This window comes from Musa acuminata, chromosome BXJ2-3 (genome assembly GCF_036884655.1).
Source record: "Musa acuminata AAA Group cultivar baxijiao chromosome BXJ2-3, Cavendish_Baxijiao_AAA, whole genome shotgun sequence".
Taxonomy (NCBI): Eukaryota; Viridiplantae; Streptophyta; class Magnoliopsida; order Zingiberales; family Musaceae; genus Musa; species Musa acuminata.
Window position 1 is genome coordinate 37085516 of NC_088340.1, and position 20226 is coordinate 37105741.

General features: G+C 37.2%; 1 protein-coding gene across 9 annotated transcripts in view; it reads left to right on the forward strand.

The window, feature by feature from the left end:
- The window catches only part of LOC135584816 (beta-glucosidase 4-like), a 25411-nt gene continuing 5185 nt past the window's right edge, over positions 1–20226 (forward strand). For 8 of the 9 annotated variants that reach the window (XR_010485340.1, XR_010485341.1, XR_010485344.1 and 5 more), the window contains exons 1-12: positions 3–234; positions 1273–1339; positions 1415–1473; positions 2394–2469; positions 3693–3767; positions 3836–3923; positions 5446–5671; positions 5994–6109; positions 11046–11257; positions 17542–17576; positions 17749–17851; positions 18429–18537. Coding sequence is in view for 3 of the 9 variants with exons in the window: in XM_065100376.1 (XP_064956448.1) it covers positions 124–234; positions 1273–1339; positions 1415–1473; positions 2394–2469; positions 3693–3767; positions 3836–3923; positions 5446–5671; positions 5994–6109; positions 11046–11257; positions 17542–17576; positions 17749–17851; positions 18429–18537 (1277 nt within the window). In the remaining 6 variants the exon portion in view is untranslated. The other variant, XM_065100377.1, reaches the window with a different exon arrangement.

Consider the following 20226-nt stretch of genomic DNA (forward strand, 5'->3'; position numbering starts at 1 on the left):
TCACCAAACCGCCGTCGCTCGCCTCGTCTTCTCTTGTGCCTACTTTTGTTGAAGGCCCGCAGCAAAAACCGACCACTGCGGTGTCCGAAAACCCTACTGCTTCTCCACCTCACTCCCTTGCCGATGGCCCGTAGGCGGAGCGAGATCGACGGTTGCGACGGCATTCCTGACGAGGTATCTCGAAGCGATTTCCCTGAAGATTTCGTTTTCGGCGTCGCCACCTCCGCTTACCAGGTAATTTCAACTAAATCTCCCTAGTTCTCGGAGCCATTTTTGCGAACCCCTTTTCGTTGCAATCTTCTCCCCTTCGTTCCAGGCTCCGGCCGTTTTGGATCTCACAACGATAAAAAAAGAATGAAACTCTTTTTCGATCAAATAATAGGAGATACAAGAAAAATTCCTTAGAGATTAACTTATTTGGAATATGACCTTGTAATCATCTAAGGAAACTGGAATGCAGGATTCTAAAAAAATTGGGGTCCAGGTTTCTAGAAAAAGAGAAAACAAAGAGAAAAAAAAGAAAAAAAATTGGGCTCCAGGTTTCTAAAAAAAGAGAAAAAAAAGAAAAAAAAATTGAGATTTTGGTTCATGTAGGATTCACTCATATCTCTATTTACTTAGCCATCTAATCGGCAATAGTTAAGGCATAGGTTTTTCAGTTTTGGATATCGAATCTATATTGATACATGACCAGGCCTTGTCCCTTCTGACACATTGAGATATTGATACATCACAACATATTGCGGTACACGGAGGAAAGATGGAGGAGTCAGTGAAAACAAGGATGAGGAGAGGATTACCAGCATGTGGCGAGTGGCATGCGGTGGGAGGTGGTGTACATCATGCATTCTTAGTTTGCGAGAGGCATGGGGGAGGGATCACGAGAGACACGGGGGAGTGGTGTGGGTTTTAGCTTTTAGGGTTGAGGATAGAGAAAGAAAATGAAAATTGGTCTTGCTGCCCAGTTCAAGCCCATTACCAGGCCTAGGCAAAATGGTAAAGCCTAATTCAATGGGATTATCAGGCAGTAAGACTTGTGTCACACATGGACTACCCAAAATTGTGCCATCTATGTGCCGGTTAATCCCCAGACCAGTAAATACTGAATGTACATACCAGTCTGGACAAAATTACATTCCTTGGTTAGGGCAGTTAGTATTATGTGCTTTGGCCTATGATAAATAACACATTTAGCATATCAATCATAGTACCTTTTTGAAGTTATAACGCCATCATAATTTCATAATTATCTATTCTTTTCATTTTTTGCAGGTTGAAGGAGCAAGAAGAGAGGATGGAAAAGGTGATAGTATTTGGGATATTTTCTCAGAAGAAAAAGGTTTGGTCTTTTCTCATGTCTTTTTCACTTCTTCCAGTTTGTCTTATCCACCTGATTTGTTGTTTATATCACTAGGGAATATAAAGGATGGGAGCAATGGAGAAATTGCAGTAAATCAGTACCATCGCTATAAGGTCAGTCACTTTTTCTTTTTTTGACTCCCTGATAAGCTTATTAGTTGATTTTCTGTGATACTCCTGGATTGCACAATCATCTAAGCTGATAAAATCTTATTCAATGGTATACTGTCATGTTGGACCAACTTGTATGTATCTGATCAGCATATGTTAGTTATTCATGGTGTAATCTTCATGTTGAACCTCACTTGAAGTGGTATGAAATGAGTGGTATGTATTGGTCTACGAACCGGTACATGGACCACCTGCATTTCGGGCGGTCCGGTTTGGTTCCACCCATTAGAAGAAGAAAAAAATACTATTAAACAACTGCTGTTTTGGGGCTTGTGAACACGAGCCCTCTTCACTGTGCATGTAGAGCCTAGGTCGTTTGTTGTCGGTCATTGCCATACACCTTCTCTTCCTATTTTGCTCTTCCCCCTCCTCTTCCTGTACCACTATGTCCTATTTATTAGTTTTACTTTCTTTAATTCCATTTTTTTGTATTTTTTCCTGATGCTATTTTATATTTTAGTCCAATTATTATTACTTTTTAAATTCTGTACCTGTCCATTACCTTTGCTGTCTCATTTCAGATCCATAAATTTGACTTTATCTTTTTGTTATTGGAGTAAGCGGTGGTGAACTTGGCTTGGGATGAATCATATGATGAAAGTCACGGAGTAAGAAGACAAACTAGAAAGTATTAAAGACATTATATGATTCAACAGTATGTCTAAATCCATGAAACACCTCATAAGGAAGTTCTAGTACTATTGTGTGGAATCCTCAAAGTTGCTTGAAGAAAAACTCAAAATAACTCTACAGTAAAGAAAGGCTTGAGGCCAGGGATCAATGGTGGATATGCTGTTTAGTGTTTAGTTATTCAAGTTCACTATGCTTTCTGTTATTATCTGCACTATTTTGTTGGTGCTCAGGAAGATGTGGAGCTTATGGCCAAGTTAGGTTTTGGTGCTTATCGATTTTCCATATCTTGGTCTCGTATATTCCCTGGTATGTTTCTTTCCATTGCTGTTACTTTAAGCTTGAAATTATAGTTTGCTTAGAATTCTGGTAATTCTTAAAATGATTGGTGGATTTGTCTAGGGTTTTGAATACCGGTCTATATCGGCGTACCGAGCTCTGTTCGGTATGGTACGTACCCGTATGTATCGTCAGTATGCTAGGGCGTGTTGACGATATACCCTAAAATCTTGAAAATATCTCCACCTACCACGCTAGGGCATACCGACCGGTATATCTCGGTAACAGTCAAAATTCGGGACGGTATCGGTTGGTATGCCTCGATACCTGTCAAAACACTAGTTCGCCCAGTAGAGGATGGTCTACGTACTGGTATCCCCTTAGATCGATGCGTACCGCCTATACTAGATGGTACACATCAAAATTGAGAACCCTAGAATTGTCAATTACATAGTGGAGTTTTATAAAAAGGCTGGATTTTGGTTTGTGGATACTTAGGCTCTTGGACATAGAAAGATATTTTAGTTACTAGATTGCAGAAGGCATTGCAAGATTTTATTTTTTCGTGTAATATTGTATGAAACATATATGTGAATATATTGCTATGAACATTCATGTGCGATTGTATATGATATCTAGTTATAGCATGATGCAAATTCATGCTACAGCTTACTAATTCGTTGAAAGAAGTAGAGATGAACATTTTCGTTAGATCAAGTAGGCAAGCCTCTTATTAAATTGGCTGAACACATTTTATGGTGGATAATGTTGCTACATGAATACTTTTTCTGTCATGAAGATCCACCATGGCATAGAATTTTAGAAGTGGGAGCTTACATGTTCATTCAGCGAAAATTAATGCATATAATACCTTGACAGAAGATTTAAACTGACTATTTGTGTCATGGTATACACATATTAATGGTTTAAGTGAGGCAAAAATGATCTGGATAATATCATAATGTGCAGCATCCAACGTGTATAGAATTTATTGAGATAGAAGTTTTGTGACTTGAAGAATAGGAGGCTGAGATCTCCGAATTCTAGAGGAAAATGCCAAGTGAAATTATGAAACTTTGCTCAAGGATTCAGCCTGTTGCTTTGCTTACCAGATAGGAAAAATAACTTCTGTAACATTCAATTTAGTGAAAACATTTTTGTACAGTATTTTGCTACAGCATATTACATTTCGATCATCTGCTGGTGATTCAGGTTACAACTTGCAATTGACTTTGTTTGTGTCATGTTGGCAGATGGATTAGGAACTAAGATCAGCGAGAATGGGGTTGCTTATTATAACAATTTGATCAATTTCCTACTAGAAAAAGGTTGCCAATCACCCATTTGATCTTTCAAATACCCATAAGAACTTGCACTTACATATTCTTAACTGCAGGTATACAGCCTTATGTGACACTATATCATTGGGATCTTCCATATTTTCTTCATGAGTCCATAGGAGGATGGCTATCAGAGAAGATTGTGTAAGTAGAAAATTTCAAACCGTTAAGTGACTACAGTAGAGATATATTTCCTAGCATCATTAAGTTCCTTGTTTTCCTACTATACAAATTTATTTCCTTAAAACTGTATTTTTCTTGCTTCAAGCAAGCTCATTCTATAGATGGAAAAATGTATGAGCATATTTAGTATGTTCATGTAATCCTGGTAAGTGTTTATTCATGTTTATATAAATAATTTGCTGCAAAAATTATGTTTTGTCCTTCAACATTGTAATGATGTGTGACCTTGAAGCAGAAAATATTGGAGTTATTGAGTTAAACTAGAAGATCCTTTTAACCATGTCTTTGCTCATAATTTTTGTCAAACTACTAAGCAGCCAATCACAAGCTTAGTAATGTTTCTGACCAAAACAGGCAACTTGGTAAAGCATTGTGATATTTGGTGCTTTGATTAAATCTGTTGTCCTTTTGTTTGGTTTGGGTCTTCCAATTATATACCCAATAAGAAAGGATATGCTAAAAAAAATACTACTAACCTTTGCTAAATTGGGGGTGTTGCGAAACTTTTGATTTGGAGACAAAGCTTGATCTTTTGAAAGTTATGCATGTTCTGTGGAACTTAGTGAGCATTTCTTTAACCTTTTGCAACATCCAAGGTCACAAATGCATTCCTTGGGCCATTGAAACACATAACTTTACATTCTAAGTTTGGAAAGTATAAGATTGTCTGCATAAACAATTTAGTGGAAGGTGATGTGAGCTGCTGTTACTTTTCTTGACTTTCTTGTTTCATCCATGTTCCATTTACCAACTACTTCAAACATATTTCCTATCTTCAAAACATTTTTTGAATTGTTAATTCTTATTGATGGATGAAAAATCAGCTTTGTCCTCTGGCTCACAGAATTAGCAATTTTGTTTTGGCTTATTTGTATTAGTGTGTTCAATTAGCTAATCCTTTAAGGATAAACAAACTTTACATAGGAATGGTTAGGTGGTTGTTCTGTGTTCAACCCTATTGCATTATAATTTCGACCACTTGATATAGTTTCTCACTTTCTCTATCCTTTTTTCTCTTTACGAAGAAACTGAAGCTAGAAGTTCTTGTTTTGATAACCTATTCTTGTTTTGATAACCTACTTTTACACCTATCATCTATTGTTTTCCTTTTTTGGCTTTAGTTCATCCATCAGACTACTGGTTGAAAATCTTGCTTCCTAGAAAACAAAAGACGAGCTAAAATATACTAAAAATTCAACAATCTTCCATCATCTTGTTCATGCATTTTATGGATAAAGACCCAATACCATTATTATATAACACCTTGATAGATGTCACAGATTCTACATGAAAATTTTGGTTAATATTTGCAACCACAGAATTAGCAAATTCCTTAACCCAGTTCCTGTTAAAACTAACAGTGTTCATAGTATGATATCTAGTATTTACTAATCTAAGCAATTAATATGATTGAAACTTTAGTTATGGATCCTGAAAACACTAAGATGACCTTTCTAACTTGATATTATATCAAACTGGACAGACACTATTTTTCATTATATGCCGAAGCTTGTTTTACAAAGTTTGGAGACAGAGTGAAGCACTGGATTACAATCAATGAACCTCTTCAAACAGCTGTAAATGGATATGGTTGTGGAATCTTTGCTCCTGGAAGACGTGAAAATTCATCTGTGGAACCTTATCTGGCTGCTCACCACCAAATTTTGGCTCATGCAGCTGCTGTTTCTGTTTATAGGAAGAAATTTAAGGTGCCATCTCTGATTAGTTTATCAGCTTTTCCCAGTTAACTCTTTTTTACCTTTCTTGGTTTTTAAACACTTAAAATGGTTTATCTGCCGATGTAACTTTTTTTCAGCTACTAATTCTAAAGCAATTGAAGCACATTCAGATTCTTTTTCTTACCATCCAAGGCACAATTTCACCACATAGAATATTGCTAATGAGTTGAATTTTTACATCAAAGAATGCCTCCTAACCAAACATTCTGGATATAATATCAATCCTTGATGGTAGAAAAAAGTCAAACTAGTTGAATTCTCTGTTGAGTATAGTAGTATTTGCTTGCTCCAGGCTGAACAAGGTGGTGAAATAGGCATTGCAGTTGATTGTGAATGGGCAGAAGCATATTCTGATAAGTTGGAAGATAAAATTGCTGCTGATAGGCGGTTGGATTTCCAACTTGGATGGTAAATTTTCTTTAGTTTCTGTTTGGTATTGGTCTTTCCATATTTCATGCTGAAGCTTCTTTTTATGCATTACATGCTGGTGTTTGTTGCTGAATATAAATAAGTCTAACTTAGACTAATAGCCATCAAAAATATTTTTATTGTTTTTAATAAAGATAAACAATAAAAATAGGTTTGGATTTTATTTTAACTATTGATATTGCCATCAACAGAGCTCACTGGAAGAAAAAGAGCCCATGTAATCATCTTTAAATGAGTGGGACCTTATTGCTCTTGTTATTCTGGATTATAATAAGCATCTGAGAGCAAGTTTTTCCTGTCTAGTGACAACTTTTTTACTTTATCCAAATTTCTAAATGTCTGAATTAAGGACATTTCTTTTGTAATATGATAGAAGAGCATACATATACATCTTCCTTGTAGAATATATAAACAAATGTCTATTTCTTCTACAACTGCTGAGAACTGAGAGGCAAGTGCTTCCTGTTCTATTAAAGGGGAATTTAAGCAGGACAAAAAGAATTGTTTCAGCATATGATCACTTCTCTCGTATACAATCACATATCAATTTGTTCATTTTTAAGAAATATATCATTTTGTTTCTTGAAAATTACAATATATTGGTAATATGTTATATATTGGTCTTGAAAGAGTATCTCTTTTTTAGGACAGTCTTGAAATAGAATGTCAAGATGTTGGTTTCAATGTTTGCTTCTTAAGGTCAATAGATTCTTCGCCAACACCCATACATAGCTTTATCAAATTCAATGCAGTTGTACATATGTCAGTTTATGATATTTTCAACTTGGCATTTGCGTATAGAGAAAATTTGAAGATCATAGTTTGTGTTAGTAGTTTTATGCTTTAACTGTTTACAAGGTTGATGTCTATTAATGTTCAAGTCTAGTGCTACTAGGCAGAAAGCTAATACTGAGAGGAACCACCAAGTCTATTTCAGTATCTCATTACCACCTCATACATGGATTGATGCTCTGTGATACATGGATCTTTGCTGCAAGCTTGGGTCTTCATCAGGATCACCCTTTGTAACCCAAGTGTTCATCATAGATGGGCAGCTTAAGTGCTAGGCTGTCATCCTCCGTTTGCGCTTTCTGTTATGGTTTTAGGGCTTTCTAGGCATCCAACTTTGCTTTGAAATGTCAATTATAGTGGCATTATGATGGCACTCCATGCAACAGTGCTGTAAATGACAACCGCATTATCATACCATATAGGATCCTTATTGCTTTGATGTCACTTCCTACCAAGGTCTGCCACTTTGAACACCAATGTTGTACTGGTCACTAGGCGGACTGGTACAGCCATACTGGTGTATGAGTGTTGGTACACCAGTATGTATCAGATTTTGAGAAAACATTAAATTATTGTTAGAAATCCAAAAAAACCCAGTTTTAACCTAATTTCTCTAATTTTCTGGGTATAGACAATCAAATTCGGCTTCTTTTTTTTGACAAATCAGATATAGAGTAATGAAAGTCTCTCATCTAATGAGGCAATGCAAATTGAGACATTTTTTGGTAAAAAATTGAGCCTTGCTCTTGCTATTGCTCTGTTAGCAGATTTAACAATGATATTGCAAAAACTTTCATGTTGAGCTCACAAGAGACCTTTCTGAATGAATCAGAATAGACAAGTATAAACAATATATATCTATAGAATACTAAATGAGATGTAAAACAAAGACAGAGTTGTCAAACAAATAGGAGTGTTGAAATTAAGGTTGTCAAACTCGCTTTTCTACCTAGGTTCATAAAAGGGTCACAAATTCAGATCATAGGACTGGATCATAAGATCATAAGATCCTACGATGTATTAAAAAAATAATTTTAAGATACATACATATGCTTATAGAAATTTATAAATATTGGAAATTGAGCCTGAATCTGTATAAGATCGGACCTGGGTAAGTGCAGATCTAGGCAAGATATGCATATAGCTAGGCCAGATCTGCATGGATCGATCTTAAATATACCAATATTTAGGCACATTCTTGAGGGTATAGGATGAATCCACAGGGATATAATCTAGGTCCCCTCAGATCTATGCCATATCAAATGACAATAATTAACAGAAATGGTCAAACATTGAGTAGGACACCTGTTTTTGAATTGAACCAAGCAAAATACCCTAGTCTGCTTCCCGGTCCTTTGTTGGAATGTTATATGCCGGGGCTGTACTCCCGGTATACGCAACCTAAACAAACTTAAAGAATAGTTTTGACTTGGTTTACCAGTATTCTTCTGTCAGATGAATATCAGGCATTTTTCTAACATTTAGAAGATATATATGTTCATTGGCACCTTTAGATTCCTAAAAGTTGGAAAATTTCTTCTCCGAAGAAAAGGAATGTTGAAAGATGCATTGGATTTCAGTTTTGTTTATAAGCAGAAAAGTGACTTTCACTAGATTTGATTAGGATTATTCTCAGGATAACTCAGTGCTTTATCGAAACTTTTTTAAGATGATCCATGGGGTTGACTGATTAGGTTTGTGTTAACAACATTGACTTACCAGCTAGTCAAATCAGGTTTGAATGAAGCATATATTTCTTTATTATTAAAGTTCACCCTGACCCAAAGTTTCCTTTGCTAAAACATAAAGCAAAACTTAAGTTTAAAGTTTAAGCCTATCAATGCAACCTGGTCCATATAATGTAAAACCAAAAGATTCCTTCTTTTTCTCTTATCCAAAAGATGTTTTGTGAAACGTTTCAAAGCCCTTCCCAACTGCAGCAGATATGGAAAATATTTGATTTAAGGGTAAACTTGGGGCATCTGAGCTAGATGGGAATAATTCCACTAATAGAAACATGAATTCCACAATTCATTGGTAACCTTAACTCAAATGCTTTGAGGGTATAGATCAATGCATAGTGCAATCTTTCTCAATTGAGATCCCAGGAATTTTTTCTTCTTAAATTTGTTCGTTATTTTTTCTGCCCTCATTTTTGAAAAGCCCAAAACTCTCGTATAAGGTTCCATTCTTCCCTATATTTGCCAATGTATTGCACTGTGGCTAAAAATTCATAAAAAGAATACTTGAAAAGAACATTGTTCTTATTTCTTTGCATATGCCCTTAATCGAGTGAACTTCCTGATTGTAATAACTTTAAATCTTTTGATCATGTAATGATTGTTTACTGGATGAAAAAATCTTTCAAAATATATTGGTTTCAGTCATCTGGTCCACATACTGGTTGGTCATCAAACCAATAAACATCAGTTTATATCAACTGGTACAACCAAAACTTTAAAACCTTGATTACTTAGTTGCTAAGAAGCACGGACATGGACACAATATGACACGGACATGGCGACATGTCATTTAAAAAAAAATAGGATAAGGACATGGCGAGGACACGTGTATTTTTTAACATATATATAATATTCGATTAACATGAGTTTTATAGTATTTATACTTTAATTTTATAGACTCAACAATGTGAACAAATAAATATCATCATACAAGTTCACAATTTCTATCATTGGAAGCCTAGAATCCCTTATTGTCGTTGGTATTCTAATCCTGTTGTATGATTCGCGTTTTGCTATCAGTGATAGAGGGTCATGATTTAACGTTGACGATCTCCAGGTTCAATAAGAAATCTCCAAACTCCCAAGATTTCATTCCTCTACTCCCACATGAGCTCTGGACCACCATTCTTGGTGGTGCTCTAGGCTATTAGGCTATAGATATATACATATTCGTACTATAATTTCTCTTGAGGTTTTGTACTACTAAGTCACTTGTTGTGTTGTTCTTGGTATGCAAATAACATCTAGTATACATAAAATACTGCTATTCCCATCTTTTCTAGAGACCAATGTAGCAAATCGATGAATTCTCACGCTTCACATCTTGCTCTCTCATGCTTGACATCCTGCTCTTTCCTCGAATTGCGACATGGGAAGAAGCGAGAAATGTTAATACGCTGATCATTGCTTGAACCCACCACTCGCCTTGAGCCATCAGTTGGGCCCCACGTGGGCCTTCGTCCGTTGAACTAATATGTCTTCGACCCCTCACTGTTTACGAATAAAATAAAAATACTTACCTAGGCAATGTGACTCCACTAGACCTAGTGTCGATGCACTTGTTTTCTCCATCGCTCTAAAAGGGACATGGGCCCTGCATAAAGCTACTGCCTCGATACCATTGGCCCATGGGCGCGACACGTGAGAAAGGACGCGGAAGTGGTGAGGAAGGACATGGGGATGCGGGAGAGAGAGTTATTTTGACATGGGTACACGTGTCCAAAAATTAAAATAAATAAATAAATAATAGACATGTGTCGGACACTTGTGCAGTTGTAGGCAACATATCCATGTCTGACACGGATACGCCCACCAAATTGATGTGTCCGTACTTCTTAGCTTGGTTGTTACTTGAGCATTCTTGTATTCATTCAAGTTCCAATGTTCTCAACTAATTGTACTAAGAGCTATGGAATTATTTTATTAGGGTTATATGCATCAATAAAATCCTATTGTTATCTAGAAATTGACTTGCACCTTCATCATATTCTTTCATTTTAGATTTAAGATAATTTTTTTTCTTTCTTAATTAATCAAGTAGGTTAATTTAAAACCTTCTAGAGAGCATTTAACAGGAAGATGCATTTGCATTGCTTGTTGAACTATTGTTATTGATTTTATGACTCTATTCAGAGTAGATATGTTTCTACAAAGAATGTAAAATTTGGAAAATTAAAAAAATTTGATCTTTGTTTACACATAAGCTGTTCTTTTTAGTCGATATTCTTTTTCGTTGAGAGAGAAAGGATACACCTTTTATCATTCCCAAAAATAGATTTAAATAGTCATTTTCTTGATCGCTAACTTTTAGAGAGAATAACAAAATTTACATATTATTTTTTTAATATTTTTTTAACCTCTGATCCAAAATCTTCTTGAAGGTTTTTGGATCCAATATATTATGGAGACTACCCCTTGGTTATGCGTGAGAGGCTAGGAGATCGGCTTCCCAAATTTTCAGAGGCAGAAAAGGAGTTACTGCAGAATGCAATTGACTTCGTTGGTCTGAACCATTATACAACCAGATTCATTGCTCATGTAGAAAACCCAGGAGATATCCATTTCTATCAAGTACAACAAATGGAGAGGATAGGTATCTTTATCAAGATTTTAATGAGTTCTCTCATTATGTTGTTTAAATTGGAAGATGTTTTTTGTTCCAGGAGATACTGTGATACATAATATTTTTTATACAAAAGCAATTATTCATTAATGCAGCATTTTAAAAATATTACAAAATTATACTGTGATACATAGATCTCATTCTTTTCATTTATTACATGGACACTTAAGGATGGACTAGTCCATTCATCATATATTAACTAATCGGTTTCGGTAGAATATTTTAGTTCCATGAGCACTGTAATAGTAGTACATCTGCTGTAAGTGCATCTTATATCTATTGTCATTTTTCCTAAAGCAGAACCAATAGACTCATACAATTTTATGGTCTTTTGATCAGAAACAATTGACATCATGAATTCATGATAAATTTAGCACTATGAAGTTGTGGTCAAGTTTAAGATTTAGGAAAATATTAGATTGAATTGAAAGGAAGAAAGAATGAAAGATTGAGCTATGGAAACTCCAGCTTCTAATAACATTTGTTCCTTGTAATGGATCTGGGATTATTTCTCCCTTTAATTTTGGTTTCTGCTCCAACTACTGCTATATATGGGGCAAAAATTTGATTGACATGGGTATTTGCTAAGTTGTTAGGTTTGAGTTTATCATTATGACCACAAGGTGCATACTAAGTTGCTAATCAGTGTCATCGGAGGTACATGAGCTCAAATTACACAAAGGCATAGATTTTGAGCCTCTCCCCATTTGAAACTCTCTCACTAAGATGTGGAAAATCCAGGTCCCTACATGACATGCATCTTCAATGTTTCAAATTTCTTATTAACCATGTTGGTATTTCTAAACACTTCCATCACTGCTGATTATCCTTTTTGTGTGGTTTAGATTCTTGCATTACAAATGTTGTTATGCCCATTTCTAAACTCTCTCACTAGAAGCAGTATTCATTATTCTGATAGCTTACCAGTACGCGGACTAGGGTAAACCGGGCAGTTTCTTTATTCTCCAATTTTTCATGTTTTTTTGAAAGCGGTATGTATGCATTGCTGTACAAACACTCGATACACCACCGATATGGTATGGGTCCGAGCCCTAACTGATGTAGTATCATCAAACAAAATTGTGAAACTTGGTTATGCCACATGATCCATTTATGTACATAATTTTGTTATTTATATATATTTTTAAGGAAAATAAAATATTATAAAATAGCCAGTAGCTGCAAAAGTGTTGGGCATAGAGCCCCAGTCAAAACTCCCACCTCAGGGCTGAACCAAACCCTAGACTCTTCCTCAGTTAGCCAATCTGTGTGCTCCACAGTTCAGGTTACAACTCGTGTAAAATAAACTACAATGTTTATGCTCTAGTATTTTTCAATTTGTAATATCTATAATTCAAGCTAATAGACAAAAGTTAAACTTATTGCTTACTTGGATATCAATTTGTGGTATATGTATCTTGTTCTTGATATGTTTCATCTTCATCTCATCCATCTTGCTCAAGCCTTAAGACAGTATTAACTAGAACGCTGACCAGCACAAGCTGACATGGTCAGCACAAGCAATCTTTGGTTTGAAGTTTGTCAAATTAGTTTTCCTGTTTGGCAACTTAAAGATGCAACTTGAGATCATGAGGTCAGTTAGGTTGGGCTATGTTCAATATATAAATGTCAAGTTTGACAAGTCATTGACAGGTTGGTCTTATCAAACGAATATGATCTTTTAATGCTAAATGATAGAAGGGCAGTAGAAAGATGAGTTGCTTTTGAGAAACAGAAAAGAAAAGAAGATAATATTCATATCTTATTTTTCTGAAAAATATAATTTACTTGCTTCAATTATTTGGTACGAAACCCTTGCTTATGAATAAATTCAGCTGGCTGCTCATCTTTTCAAATCACATAATCCTTGGATTTCTTTGCAAAGTTAGCTAACCAGTTGTCCTATTCTCCTCTATGTACATGTGAGCTTTTATCTTCAACAAAACATCCAAATATCTCGATATCTTTGCTAAGAGCCCAAGGTGGCGTTATCTTCTTGTTTGATAATTGACTAGTACTTTGCATCTTATAAAATTTCAGTTCTTTGTATCCTCACTGCATTGCATGCAAGGACTGCCTGTTTCATCCGAATTGGTATGAAACAAGCGATATGTACCTGACTAGGCATGAATCGGTACGCAGGCCGCCCTCATTTCGGCAGTCCGCTCTGACCCATTAATACACATCCACTCTAACCCTCTTCACCCGAATGCAAGCGTGTCCCACCATTATCACATGCAAGGTTCGCCATACCGATGTGTACCGCCCGGTACGGGCGGTACGTACCGGTCCGAGAGGCGACCGGTACGCGGACCGCCCTCTACCGGGCGGTACACCAAAAAAAGCCTGTATCGGGCGGTAACGGTCGAAATTTCGACCGTTACCGCCCGGTACCATTCGGTAACGGTCGATTTCGATCGTTACCGCCCGATACCACTCGGTAACGGTCGAAATCGACCGGTACCACACTGTAGCAGTGCTACAGTGCTCCAACGGTCAGATTGACCGTTGGAGCCATTTCTCCTCCTATTTAAACTGATCTTCTCTCCCCTATTTCATTATACACTCTTAAACTCTCTCTCAAACATTTCTTTTCTCTCATAAACTCTATAAAACAACGATTTGTGAATTCAATCGAGGTAAATTTGGGAAGATTAAGAGGAAGAACTTTCTAATCAAGAGGTATGAGTCAAACTACTCGAGGAACTACCGATACCCAACGGTCACACTCGTCCGCCCAACGTGCAAAGGCAAAGGGGAAGGCAATAGCATCAGTTGCATCGTTGGAAAGAATCGAGTCGGGCGACGAGACACCTTCACAATCACATTCTCTTTCTCGTTCGGTCCAGAGACATGACAGCAACACGGACAACAGTGCCTCTGTTGAATCTCGGATTTTGATGATGAAGTCAATTGTCATTTGTTATCTAATCTATGTGTTGAGATAAGTGTGCAGGATTAACTACGATGACAGTAAGACAAGCAGCAGGAGTTGCCCCGGAGTCAAGATCATGATCACGTTGGGAGTTCGAGAGTTCGACGGAAGTTCGGACGGTCGTCGGAGGTTCAGAGAGAACAGATCCGAGAAGTCCAGAAGCTTGCCAAGCGAAGCTCGTCGGAACTCGCCAAGTGGATCGTCGCAAAGTCCAGGAGTATGCCGGATGTCCGCAGAAGGATCACCGAGGGTTATCGGTTGATCGACGGAAGTTGGCCGGAAACTCGCCGGAAGAAGCGATTGACGCATCGGAGCAAGCTGCAGAAGTTGTCTTAGAGATAATCGTAGTTAGCACGATGATTAAGCATGAAAATGGGAGGTGATCCCATTAGCTTAATCTTGGGGCAATTGGGCCCCTGAAAAGATTCAAAGTGGGTCGAATGGAGTGAACCATTCGGACCCTGATTGCACCAGGAGGTGCAACCGCCCCAGCCAGGAGGTGCAACCGCCTGGGCTGTGGGGTTGAGAGGTGCAACCGCCCCAGCCAGGAGGTGCCACCGCCTGGGCTGTGGGGCTGGGAGGTGCAACCGCCCCAGCCAGGAGGTGCAACCGCCAGGGTTGCAAGGCTGGGAGGTGCAACCGCTCCAGCCAAGAGGTTGCACCGCCAGAGCTCAAGTTCCGAGCTCTGCCAGGCGATGCAACCACCAAGCTCAGTCTTCGAGCTTTGGCAGAGTGGTGCATCAGCCTGAGCTCAGTCTCGAGCTTTGCCAGGTGATGAATTCACCAAGCTCAGTCTTCGAGCTATGGCAGAATGGTGCATCAGCTTGAGCTCAGTTTGGAGCTCTGCCAAGTGATGCAACCACCGAGCTCAGATTTCGAGCTCTGCCAGGTGATGCAACCACCAAGCTCAGTCTTCGAGCTCTGCCAGGTGATGCAACCATCGAGCTCAGTCTTCGAGCTCTGGCAGAGAAGAAGCAATCGGCAGAGCTCAGTCTTCGAGCTCTGCCAGGCGGTGCCACCTCTCCAGTCGAGAGGTGCAACCGCCTGATCCCAGAATTCTGGGATTTGATCGATTTGATCGTTTTGAGCTCGAATTTTGAATTGGGTTGGGGCCTATAAATACCCCACCCATTCAGCACTGAAAAGATACAGACCTATACCGAAATTGTGATCTTTTCTGTGATTCTAAAGAGCTCAAAAGTGTTGTAAAGCCTTGAGTCTCCTCCTTCTGTTCTTCAAGTTTTCAACTGTAAAGTGAGGAGAGAAAGGTCTGTAAAGGTTGTCTCCTAAGCCTGTCAAAAGGAGAGAAACTGTAAGAGGGAAGTTTGGCCTTCGCCCATTGAAGGAAGGCAGCTAGTTGACGTCGGCAACCTCATCGGTGGAGGAAGCCAAAAGTGGAGTAGGTCAAGGCTGACCGAACCACTCTAAATCTCTGGTTTGCGTTTAATTTCGAGCACTTTATCATTACTGCAAACCTCCCTCATCACTACTGCTCTCTGCGCTTTCACGAACAAGTTCTAAGTGCTGTTCTTCCAAATCTGGATTCAGACGTAAACTCGTATTTTCATACATTACAGTTTACGTTTACGTTTGATTCTGCAGAACTGTTTTCCGCGCTTTTACGAACGAGCTTCCTTGCAGTTTACGCTTACATTTTAATCCTATTAATAACTGCAATCTGTCCTCTACGATTTTACGAACGAGTTTCAACATTTAGACGTAAAACTGCATTCGGACGTAAATCGGCTTTCTTCGCTCAATCATCAGATTTCAGTTTACGTTTACGTCTTGATTTCAACTGCATACTACCTTCTGCGAATATACAAACGAGTTTCAAAGTTTAGACGTAAATCTGCGTCTAGACGTAAAACTGCGTTTAGACGTAAATCTGCGTTTAGACGTAAAACTGCGTTTAGACGTAAAACTGCGTTTAGACGTAAATCTGCGTTTAGACGTAAAACTGCGTTTAAACGTAAAACTGCGTTTAGACGTAAAACTGCGTTTAGACGTAAATCTGCGTTTAGACGTAAATCTGCATTTAGACGTAAATCTGAGCTTAGACGCAAAATTGCGCTTAGACGCAAAACTGCGCTTAGACGCAATCTGCGCTTAGACGCAAACTGCACTTAGATACAAACTGAGAATTTGCTTTTGCATCATAATTGTTTTTGAACGAACGCAGCTTTTTGTTTTTAAATTATTATAAGATTTCCGCTGCACTAATTCACCCCCCCCTCTTAGTGCTCTTGATCCTAACAGCCTCAACAGATGATGGCGGTGATACCGGGCAATCGTTGGTCTTGTCTGCACAACTTGAGGGTGGTGAATGGACTGAGGAGCAATATTTTACACATGCCACTCAAGATTTAGATCATGGAACTCGACAAGGTACTGGTTAAGTTTATGCGCGGAAGGGAAAGGAGAAGGGGAAGGGGAAGGCAGTGGATGAATATGAACAAATGCGACAGAGCATACATGATATAGACACAGAAAGAGACTCATCGTATTCACAGCCATCGTATTATGAAGAATCATATGGGCAACAACAGTATGGTGATAGTTGGTCATCCTTCTCTGAGCAACAGCATGATACAGAACAACACCAATATATGCAACAACAGTATGGTGATCTCTCTAATTGATGGAAGCAACGATCTTTGACGGAGGACCATGAGTTCTTTGATGGATTTGAAAAGATAAGAATTTTTAATTTTGATCCTTATAGACTATAATTTCTATTGATTCTTATTTAATTTGAATTTTTAACCGATAAAATGTTGTTACTCTGGTACGAGATTGTAAACTATGGCTAAAACAATGTTAATTTAGATTACTTTATTTGATTAAGGTAGAGAGTTGTCCTTTGTACTAATAAAGCATATTTAGTAATATTTAGATCATGAATTTTTAAGCCCCTTTCAGATTTTGGTCTAATCACCTTGTCTCAAGTTATAAGTTGTGTAACACTAGAGTTAGTTCCTTTCTACTGAGAAAAAATCCCTAATACTCTAAGAGTTGTGTCTTAATGTTATTCATTATTGAAGAAGGCATCCATGTAACATTAAGACGATCTAAGTGAGTGACATTAAGAGCTGGGATTACCAGAACATCAGACCTGCTTCTGTGAGATTTAGGCCATGCCAATCCTTAATTTATGTTGAATTTGTTAGCATCATAAACAATCAAAGGATTCCTTTTAGGAGCAATCATGGTTTCCAAGTATTTTAACATCATCATTTACAACTACATATTATAACCTTTATCATAGGAAAAATATTAACATCATTATTTTCCTTTTTTTCTTTTTTTTGTGAAACAGAGAAATGGCAATGCGGGGAGGCGATTGGTGAAAGGGTAAGAACTCTCTCATATAGAAAGTTAGAGACACTCATATGTATTCCGCTTGAAAGACTCTAGTTTCACTGGTTTTGTGAAATATTACAAGTGAGATAAATATTTTCCTTTAGGATAATCTCTTTGCTATAAATGTGACCAATTTTGTTTGGGCTAACATAGCATATTGCAGGCTGCATCAGACTGGCTTTATGTAGTTCCTTGGGGCATCCGGAAGGTTCTTAACTACATAGCAATCAATTACCACAATCCTCCAATTTATGTTACTGAGAATGGTAACTCTTCATTTATTCCTTGTGCATTTTTGAAATTTAAATGTGTGAATATAAAGACTTATTACTGTTCCGCCTACTCATAAGACACATTCTAGTCATATTCTGCATGGCTCTAAGAATTTCATGCAGATTGCATCGTATGTTGCTCTTTTCGGAAAATATTCATGGACCCTAAAAAAATTAAATATGTGTAATCCTTTAGTCTAATCAATGAAGGCCAACAAAAAACCTACTTGGCAGCTTATAAGGAGCAAAAGAATAGGAAAGTATTCCACTCTGTTAGATTCTGATAAATTAAATATAGTTTCAAATTTCAAGTTTCAATCAGTTCATAGACTTTAATAAGTTTTGTTACTGTTACAGTTATGATTATTTGAACTTACAAAAGCTTCTAGAAAATTATTACTTTGAAGTGAAGACTGCTATTTTGTTCTCTTTAACATTTTCTTCTGAACTATCATGTAAAATTGGGATTTATAATCAGCCATGCTGTTGCATCTTGTTAAGAAGTTCCAAATAAGTCTGCTTTTCTCATAGTGTTGTATACAATTAATCAATTTCTTTCACTAATTGACAGGCATGGATCAAGAAGAATCCGAAACAGCAATTCTTGAGGAGGTCCTAGATGATAAACTGAGAGTGGAATACTTTAAGAGTTACCTTGCAGCTGTTGCACAAGCAATCAGGTAAATTATAGTGGTTACATCTCGTTCATGTGTGTCTTATCGAATTTCACTGCACATGTTTTGTACTGTAGATACATGATATCCGAGTTGCGTTTCTGCCCTTGCTTATGTGTACAACTGCCTTTAGACACTAATCTGAATCATTTTTATTTGGAAAAACTCATATACGCAATCTGCTTTGCATGCATCAAGCACACATTGTATAATGCAATTTTCATCTTAATGATATTTTTTCACTCAAGCTTTTCCTGAGAAAATAAACTTTCTATTTTTAACCACCAAAATGAAGCAAAATGTAAAACCAAATTCCAATGAAGTGCCTGTAACTACAAATGCATTAACATGAATCATCGACTTTATATGCTGCTAAGGTGTGAGTTCCAGTTAATTGGTGATTTACATGCTGCTAAGATGCATTACATGTGGTGCAATATTTAGTAAATTAATGTGGTCTTTAACGTCTATTTATTGTTACAAAAAGGCCATTTTTTTGTTAATATTTTCTTATGTAACATGTCAGAACAATAAAAAGAAGTCTATTTGGCAGAGGGATAAAGACTACCTCAGTTAAATAATTGTTTGTGAATTAACAAATCTTTACAAAAAAGTTAAAAAGGTTCTTGAATGCAGGCTTGATGGAAGGAGAAATTTGTAACAAACCAAAATGGAAGAAAAGCAGAATAATTGAAAAAAAAATGCAAGATGAACTGAGACCATCCGTGAGCTATATGCTCGATCTCTAAGTCTGAAATTCTTTCTGGAACTTCCATGATTAGGATTTTGAAATACAAAACACCTAGAAGGTCACTGTCAAATTCCTTAGCATGTGGATGTAAATAATTTATTTGGATGCTTACCACCTCCGAATTGAAACAAATGTTTTCATTCAAAACTTACGTCATCCCAGTATCCTGGTTAAGTGCTCTCTTTCTAGGTATTCTAGCAGGTTATTATGGTAGGCAATTGTTAAGATTAAGTAAATCTGGGACAAAAGTATGTTTGAAGGTTGGCATCATAGGTGTAGTCAGATTATTTCTCGTCTTCAAGCAACAATGCCTTGTAAGTTATAATAGCATATTCTTGGTAATTTGTAGTTCTGTACAATTCATAAAAAGATAGAAAGCCACAAATAATGAGATCATAAAACTTTGAATGCATAGGGGCATCCTATTGGTAAATCTGTATATCTGCATCCTTCTTTCTGTTAATATATGTGTATGTATTTGAAGTGAATATTTGTATTTTCTTCAATTAAATCCTATAGGTGTTTTGACCAAAAATAATTATAGATGCTTTGCACATATCTTTTCTTTGTGCTCTTCTGCTATTACCCCTTCTTGTAGCTTTTGTTGAATTCATAGCTGGGGTGCCTATTATTTAGCCCAAATCGTGAAGGATCTCATCATGAACTAGTAGCAGAAGTTCCTCCAGAAGTAGATGGTTGCCTAGGATAGTGGGAAAGGATTATATGGTGAAGCCACAATCAAGTCCTGTACATAGACTAATAGGTGACATGTGGAGTATTATACTGATCAGATCATTTAGGTTAATAAGGGAAAAAAATAAAACAATCCTTGGCTTTCTGTCTCTTCTGCACCTCCAAAGAGCCACACGCAGACCTTGAGGCATTGTCCAACCCTTATGTGCCTTTGTTTGGAAGACTAGCACTTGACTGTGGCTTTACCCGGT